Source organism: Lasioglossum baleicum, chromosome 3 (genome assembly GCF_051020765.1).
Source record: "Lasioglossum baleicum chromosome 3, iyLasBale1, whole genome shotgun sequence".
NCBI lineage: Eukaryota > Metazoa > Arthropoda > Insecta > Hymenoptera > Halictidae > Lasioglossum > Lasioglossum baleicum.
The window spans coordinates 500,416-508,664 of NC_134931.1; the positions used below are offsets into that span (position 1 = coordinate 500,416).

The 8,249-nt window shown below is 45.7% G+C and overlaps 1 protein-coding gene across 15 annotated transcripts in view; it reads right to left on the reverse strand.

Annotated features, from left to right (window-relative positions):
- Nmdar2 (glutamate ionotropic receptor NMDA type subunit 2) overlaps nt 1-8,249 on the reverse strand; it is a 156,768-nt gene that overhangs the window by 27,331 nt on the left and 121,188 nt on the right. For all 15 annotated transcript variants that reach the window (XM_076420517.1, XM_076420520.1, XM_076420516.1 and 12 more), the window contains 4 exons: nt 7,484-7,662; nt 6,490-6,907; nt 4,974-5,151; nt 4,642-4,780 (listed from right to left, as the gene is read on the reverse strand). In XM_076420517.1, the coding sequence (XP_076276632.1) occupies nt 4,642-4,780; nt 4,974-5,151; nt 6,490-6,907; nt 7,484-7,662 (914 nt within the window). The remainder of the gene's footprint in view (nt 1-4,641; nt 4,781-4,973; nt 5,152-6,489; nt 6,908-7,483; nt 7,663-8,249) is intronic.

Genomic DNA, 8,249 nt, shown 5'->3' on the forward strand with positions numbered 1-8,249 from the left:
GACACGAGCGAGAAACTTCTTCTCTGAGCTGTGTCGACAGTTCGAGCTGTTCCTCCGGTTCAATTATATGTGACATGCTGAATGGGGGTCGATACGGAAACGATGTTCCGACTTATACAACAAGCAAATCTCCTTGGAAATATCTTTGCTGCTAGAACCCAGTCAGCATTTCAAGGTACAAAGGGTCCCTTTTTCATCCAGCTAGACCGTTTTATAAAACGAGGTTCGCTATGACGAGAACGCGTCGGAGCCGCAATTGCCCTCTTGATTTCGGTCAAAGAGTCGAAGGCGATGGACTTGGCTAAACTATCCGAGAAATCCTCGACTCGAGAGCTTAGTTTCGGCCTGTTTATTCGTCGTTTCGCCTTCTTCCTTTGTAACTACAGTTGTCTGACGAACTCAGCGTCATAAAACGCCGCTCGGGGACCGAATCCATCCAGCCGAGTCAGTCCTCCTTCGGGAAGTTACTCCGGAAGTTTTGCAGATTAGAGACAATGTACTCTCTAGAGCGTTCCCGGAACGATTATGAGAGACATTCCCCTGATTGGAACACTGCCAAGTGTCGCAAGTTGCATCGGCGCGGTGCGGCGGCTACCGGAAGCACTTCTCTAAATACTTAACGACACGGAGGACGGGGCTTACGATGACTGTGCATATAGGCTTGTTAGAATATTCGATTATCGCTGAAACAACGATAACTACGATGAAACCGAGCGCCTCGCATTTCCATTGTCAATTACGTTCGAATCCGAACTGTTATTCGATTCGAAATCGTTTAATTCTATCGTTACGCTGTTCGACGACTGCGTCTTCTTCCAGGTGATTAACCTCGTCGCTCCAACTACGGTAGACTGTGGATTTTTATGAAAATAAGAAGAATCGAATAGATAATGCAAATATACATATACAGCAGAATATAAGTCACATCCCTGGAGGTCTGTAAATCTACGATCTCTTGAGGATATTACTCGAGCCTCTATTACCGAGAACGTAAACAGAAGCACGATCCAAGCTACATATTGACATTTGAACCGCTTTAGGCTACGAAAAGGAAACCTCGGATGAAATCCAAATATCCATTATTATGATTCCGTGTGGTTTATACCGTGAGATATTGCGCAATTGGAAGACAGACATCGACACATTTGCATATATGTACACCTTTATCTCCGCTGTATGTTGAAATATTTCTTATTCATCTAAGAAATGTTGACTCGATCAGATCGACGCTTGGTCCATAAGTTTCGTTCAAAATGGGATTATGTTTGTTTAACGGCGCAGGTAGAAATCGGACATTACACGTGCAATAACCTAACAAATATTTGATCCAACAGATGTGTATTTCAGATCCATCGAAGTCTGGACAACGCAGCGGGGGCGGCATGGCACCATCCGTTCGCGCCAACAACGTAATGCCAACAATTTCCTTAATTAGCGGACGATCCGTGCGCGGGTCGGTCACGCATTTCGAATTATGCGACTAGGTTCCGACCGTGCTGGATTTCGGCGTACGTGTGTTCGCGTACCTATCTCTAATAGGGGCACATAACGCGTACGGCACGGGAGGCCCTTTACGTGCCCACGAGAATGCCAGGTCGAACGGTTAATACCGATTCCGCGTGGTCTAGCACGATCTGCTTTCGATGATTGATTAATTGTCTGTTACACCGCTCTGCGGATTACTATTTTGCCGGCGATCGCGGCTCATGCCGCGAGAGTTGACGTGCTAATCTGGGTGAACGGATGCCGGGGGGCCACTTGATTTACACGATAATCGCTCAAGTATAAGTCATTGCTACCGGCTCGCCCGGCGCCCCACGGATCGGCGATCAATTTTCAATTTGCTAAATTGCAATTACATCGCACACCCAACTATTAGCACCGAAAAGCCGGACAAAGCTACAGCTAAATCATTCATCTGCAATAGTTTGCCCGAACGATTGACAGAGTTCACCCGAAATAAGTTATACCGTTCCGTTATTACGGACGAGGATTAAAAATGTTCGGTGTTCTGTAGCACTGCCAATTTCGCTAGGCACGATATTATGTCGATTATACGGAACAGGGAACGGCGACATTGTTGGATTGTTTTCCGTACACGGGAGTAATTTCACGCGACCACCGGTATACCCCGTAAATAGCTCTCCAATGAGAGAAACAACCGGCAAGAAATCTCATTCGAGATTTAATTAGTCGCGCGTTCCATCGCATCGGACACGTTACTGTAAATGCCGCTCGCGCCCGCGATCCTGAATTTTCAGTTCGAATTTCGGGCTCCGAGGAACAGCTCCGAGGAATAAAATGACGTCGATTCCTGGGGAGAGTCCGGCGTTGATTGGAAATCGACGGACGATGAAATTGGAAGTCGAAAGCTGCTCGGCGAATATCCACCGAACGCGAATAACTACGCCTGATACGAGCGGTTTAGGTTCTGAATCGCGCTGTTAGTTAGAACGATCGAGGGTCCGCTGGCACTCGGTGTATTCGGTATCGGCCTGGCAAGCGTTCCGGGCGTTAATAAACAATTGATTTAGGAGAATGAATAGTCGTCGAATTTCATGGACGGAAGAAGTCGATTAACGCGTTCTCGCGAGCACGATTTTCTATTTCATCCACTCTAATCCATACCATGTGATTCGGAGAATTTACGGTACGGTATTATCTCTACGCGTTAATTTCGTTACAGAACGAGTATTACGGTTAACGGAAAATGGATAATTACCTTAAAAGCATTGCTGACAACATTTCCTCGTGTCTAATACGAGTAGGTTTTTTTGCACAGGTACACACCCAGATGTGCTTTCTCTTAATGTAGACTGTAGACGGTTAATACAACATTCCGCGGGTCCTTTGAAGTTGTTCATTCTTTCGAGCGAAGCTGTGTATTGTTCTCGGGGAAACGGAAACTGACAAAACGGGTAAGAAATCACAACAGGCGAGAGGTTGAAGTATATCTCGAGCGATAATATCCCGGTATAAAATGGAAGGCGAAAGATAAACGGCTGCTGAACATCTTTTGTGAAATCTCCGTGGCAGTGAAGTAACTTAATATTGTCGTTAAAACTTATAGTTGGGTCTTAAAAGCGGCGGTAAAAATCTCTGGCGCGTGAATCGGGGGACGTTGCAACGTCGAGGAAAGTTAGCGGTCTGCGTAAACTTATTGTAACGCTATTCGCTTAAACACTGAATACATATTTCGTATCTACCGGTTTCGCAGTTAGCTAATTATCGGGTGAACGACGACAATGAGAAACTCGTTTGAAAATTATTACGCAATATTCGCCGTCTATTTTCGGCACGCGGCTCATTTATAATACGGCTTTTCCAATTCGGCCGGGAATAAACTTCCCGGACAACGTTTTTCTAATGGCCAAGTTTCGCGCCTATCCCGGTATTGGTCAAACGTACGATCGTACGCTGAAATTTTGCTACGGCGCGCGGCGCGGCGATTTAAAGCTATCTCCACACTGAAGCAGCGACGAGCAACTTTCAGTTGATGCTGATGGTGCATTAATGATCCTTCATAAATTATAGTGTTCTTATATGTGGACCGAATGGATCCGTTTGGAAATATCATTCGAGTCCGCGAGTGTTTCCTCGAATTTTCTTTGACCTGAAATGCACACGCGGGGATGGGTCACTCTCTCCGGTAAACGCTATCGCGCGAAGTTGCAAATTATATCGTGCGGCTAAAAGCGACGCGTGTCCGACGTAGTAGGGTCTGTGAATAGCCGCGCGCGGCCAAACATTTTAATTTCCCACGAATTGCCAGGGCCAGAGGTAGCCCGCATTTAATCCGCCAAAGCGAGTAGGTCGCGAACGAGCTCCGAGCTTCTGATACGTGCTCTAACGAGGTCGTGTTTCCCCCGTTAACCGAATAGAATTTGCCGACCCGCGACATCAGAAAGCTAATATTCTTTTTCAGCGGGTATCGTAACATTTTCGTAATGATGTCGCCGCGCAACTTCCAGAAACCAGAAGCGTATGTACGCGCTCGGCGCCCCTTCTCTCTCCTTCCCTCCTTTTCTCCTTTTCTCCTTTTTCTTCGTGCGGTATCGACGACAAGGAATTGGGTCAGTCGAGATTAAAGATGTCCGTTTTATTACGGCAGGCACAGTCCCGCCTGGTGCAAACGCAGCCCCCGACCCGATCGTACAAATCTTCCCTTGCACCCTCTGACGGCTCCATTGTTCCGTTCTCCCGCGAGCTTCGATATCGCTGTGCTTTTCATTCTCTCTCTCTCTCTCTCTCTCTCTCTCTCTCTCTCTCTCGCACCGTTCTGTTCGGCTTCGTCACCGGTTCCATTTTTCGTCGCTGCAATACCGCCAACTTTCGGCTCGACTTTCTTCTCCTCTTCTTTTTTCGCTCCTTTGCCGCTCTCGCATCTTTTCCACCGCGCCACGGATAGTCGGCCACACACAGTCGGCCACACACAGTCGGCCACACACACACCTCTTTCGTGCTTTTTCTGATTAATCGCACCGTTCCGTGACACCTGTCCTATCTCGCCCGAATTTCGAATTCGATGGAGAACGTGCGGAGAACACAAGATATGTTCTAGTTGCATGCATATCGGATATACCCGAACTTCGAACGAAGCTTCCGTTAAGCGTTAAAAGAGAATAGAAGTTCGTCACTCACCTCTTCCCAAGCGAGTTGTTTGTTCGCGCCGGGCCGTAGATTCAATATTTTCAGTTGCGCCGCTTTCAAAACTCCGTCCTGAGTGAACTCCACGTTGGGATTTCCTTGATCATGCTCGACCGACACGTTCTTCAAGTACCTGGAAATGAAAACATCCGATTTGCCGGTATACAAATCGCACTGCTTACCCAGGCTCGTTTCAAATTCGATTCGGAAAACCAAGAAGTTCAGGTAAATTTTCAGGTTGTTTATTTTCGCAAACGAACATCCTGACAAAGAGTTACATGCACGTCGACAGATACCGTACTGAACAACATAAATTGTGTAATTACTTGAAAAACAGTTCTCCGGTGCTCCATCGAGACTCTCCATAGCTTCCCTCGCATCCAATCTGAGTGTTTAAACTCAGATTCTGATTGTTCACGAAATCCTCGACTCCGTACGCGTAAACCTTCACCGCGGTTGTTATCTCGTTCACCAGACTCTTCGTGCTCGTATCGAAATGCACACCTGAAATCAAAATTCACAGAAAATTGGTTGCCGAGGCAATTGCTTTGGCCCGCGACGTGCTCGGAGCGCTACAGTATCGCCAGATCAGGGGAATGCAGTCATCGTCTTATATGTATATGTATACCATTGCCATATATACATATACATATAGCATTGCGTTCACAATTCTACGTGAAATACCCGTGAAATAGGGATTCCCCTATAAACGCATCTTTCGCCAGATAGGTAACTCGCGAGAAGAATTGATGGTATAGTTTGTCGTCAATCCCGATCCGCGCTCCAATAATTTTCACAGATTTTTATTCAAGCGTACCCGATGTTACTCCATTGTTCCCGAGTTTTAGATTTCAAGCGGATGAAACACGATATCCGAATGACAAGTTCACAGAAACAGTTTCGAAAATCGATGGAGGCCCATATACAAACGGAACTGGCTTTTGGATACTGCTGTTCCGGTCTCAAATGGCGGAAAAAAAGGGGAAAGTTTTTTTTCAATATCGCTACACGATCTCTTGATTCGAGCGTTTTCCTCGTGATATCGCCTTATCCGGTTTCCGTACGATCTAGATTGATAACGTACACAGTATCTATTACTGGAAAAATTGATGAATTCTTGATATTTTGTAATTGTTTACAGCCTTTTCTGCAACTATGTAATATTTCTGAGGAGCGTACAGGAAGGTTAATGAATTGAGCATTCAAATCTGTTCACGGAGTATATCGTTAGATTTTGTTTTCGAGATAGAGCGGGGAAAGAAGAGAAATTTCCTTGACGCTGGAATGTCTCGAATGGACGATCGGATGTTTCGAATGGCCAGCTGTTGGAAAGAATCTATTCAGAAGTACGGCGAGAATCACAGAAATCGGAAATTGATGTCTTCCTCGAGATTCCATTGCCGCTGCCCACCCCACCCCCCTCCCCCGAGAACGAATAAATTCATCGAATTCTATCGAACTGGAATACATCGTACATTGTGCGTTTTGTCGAATTTTCTTCACTCTGGAGCGCGAAGCACAGAAGCGTATCGCTCCCGGAAAATTTCTCGAACGATTTCCCGACGGCTACGAATATCCTATGAAAATTCTCGACATCATCCATTTATTGTTCAGCATAAATTCCATAATCTCTGTCGTGAGGTCTCTTTTAAGAATAAGTCTCTTCTAACGATAAGTACTGTTGTGTGGTTAAAAAAAACGAAAATTCGCTGAATAAAAGTACACGGACGAGCTTACGGCAATCTTGCGGAACAAGTGGCATCGACACGGTGCAGTAGGTTTCGAGTGCCGCGCGGAAATCGCAGAAATGGTAGAAATGGGGAAACGAGCAGCGTCACTCACCGAGCATTCCGACCGGAAACTGGCTGGGAGGCATCTGCCGATTCTCGATGACGCTTTGCGTGACCACCCACACGTAATTCTCGCCGGTCATCTTGTGATCTTTAGCGGCCTGCAGTATGCGGTAGGCTTCTTCCCTGGTGGCATAGAGGAGCATCACCCTGGACTCGCTTTTAGACAGTTCGGCAAGGTCGGCCGCGTCTGTGACCAGCGTCGAGCTAAGTATAGTAAACTTGAAAGTATCTTGCATGTCCGAGATTCGCTCGCGAACCGCCTGCACGAAGTCGTCATGGCCGGCTATCTGCGAAGTGACTAAGCTGAATTGATGCCATTTGTATCTCTCGAGGATACTCAGCATTGCGGCCGTTTGGTGCTCCAACGACGGTGCCAACTGCAGCTGCAGGTTGTTCTGCGATGCTCTCTGAAATCATCAAGAATATCCTGCCTTTTATCATTGTTCAAGAATTTTCATAATAACAGCATTCATTCAGTCCAGTACATATTAGCACAGCGTTATCTTCGCTGTTTCTGAAAATATCAAGAGAAACTTTCACCAACCTGCAAGTCTCTAATAAAAAAAAAAACAGATAAAAATGTAAAGAAACGTACAGGAGTTTACGACCGCACCGTACGATTTTCATCCCCTTGGACTCTCTAAAACGAAGTGGTGTAAGCTTAAAAGCAGCTCGAGGTATTCGATTGAAATTTTACGGACCTGGGAATATTTGAGTATCCGTCTGTCTCGGATAAGTAGGAACACCGGAGGGGATTAGATGAGTACTCTTCGTGGATTTCGTTGGTAATGCGGAATTGATTTACCGGAAAACATGTCAAGCATTGCGCGTATAGAAACTTCGTTAACCCATTCGATATTCTGGCTTTTTCAAAGATTTTAAAAATTGGTGAAAAAACTGCTTCGACAACCAGAATAGCCTTGGTAAGTATTACGTCGGAATAGACTTGCGGGAGAAAGAACTGATTGCGAGAAGAGACTTACCCGTTCTAATCCGGAGTTGTCGGCGTTCCAGGCAATCACCGGAATTCCAAGATAACCGGCCAGCTGTAGAAAGTATTGAGCACTGGCGGTACTCCGGCCATATTGTTCGTAATTCATCAGGTACAAGATGGCCGACACATTCATCGGCAGAAATTCCGTGCATAGCGAGTTGAGAATCGCTGCAACAGAAAAAAGCGGAACCATTGTTATCGTCAGCCTTTTCACGATTTCCCGCTGTTTGATGAAAAAATTCCACTAGGCCTTTTCAAGCCCCGCTCGGTGTTTACAGGTGATCTTCGAATATATCACGATTTATTGGATTCACGCTGTTCAACACCCGACTTACAGTGCGTATACATCATTTTAGAAAATTTTTCTTTTGTACGAAGACCCGCAGTCCATTAGTGTGCAATATGTATAACTTTTCTCAGTAATATGTATAATTGAATCTCTATAATTGTATCTCTTTGCATAAACGAAATGCATAATTGCAAAAGCGATACGATAATATTGAAACGAATGGTGTGGAAAAAATGTTCTCGGTCGAACGAAATGGCCACCGCAACATTCCTCGCACATTGCATCGTAACAACGGGAAGGAATCGAGTAGGAACGAGCAATTCTGGTAAACGAATTCGCGTTAATTGTTATCCGTACCGTCGCGTATGCTGGGTGTTATCTATTAGCGCAATATATTGCGGTTCTTGGCCGATAGCAGAACTAAATGGTTTCTATCGGGCGTTTAACGGCTGGCCGGCTTTTACCG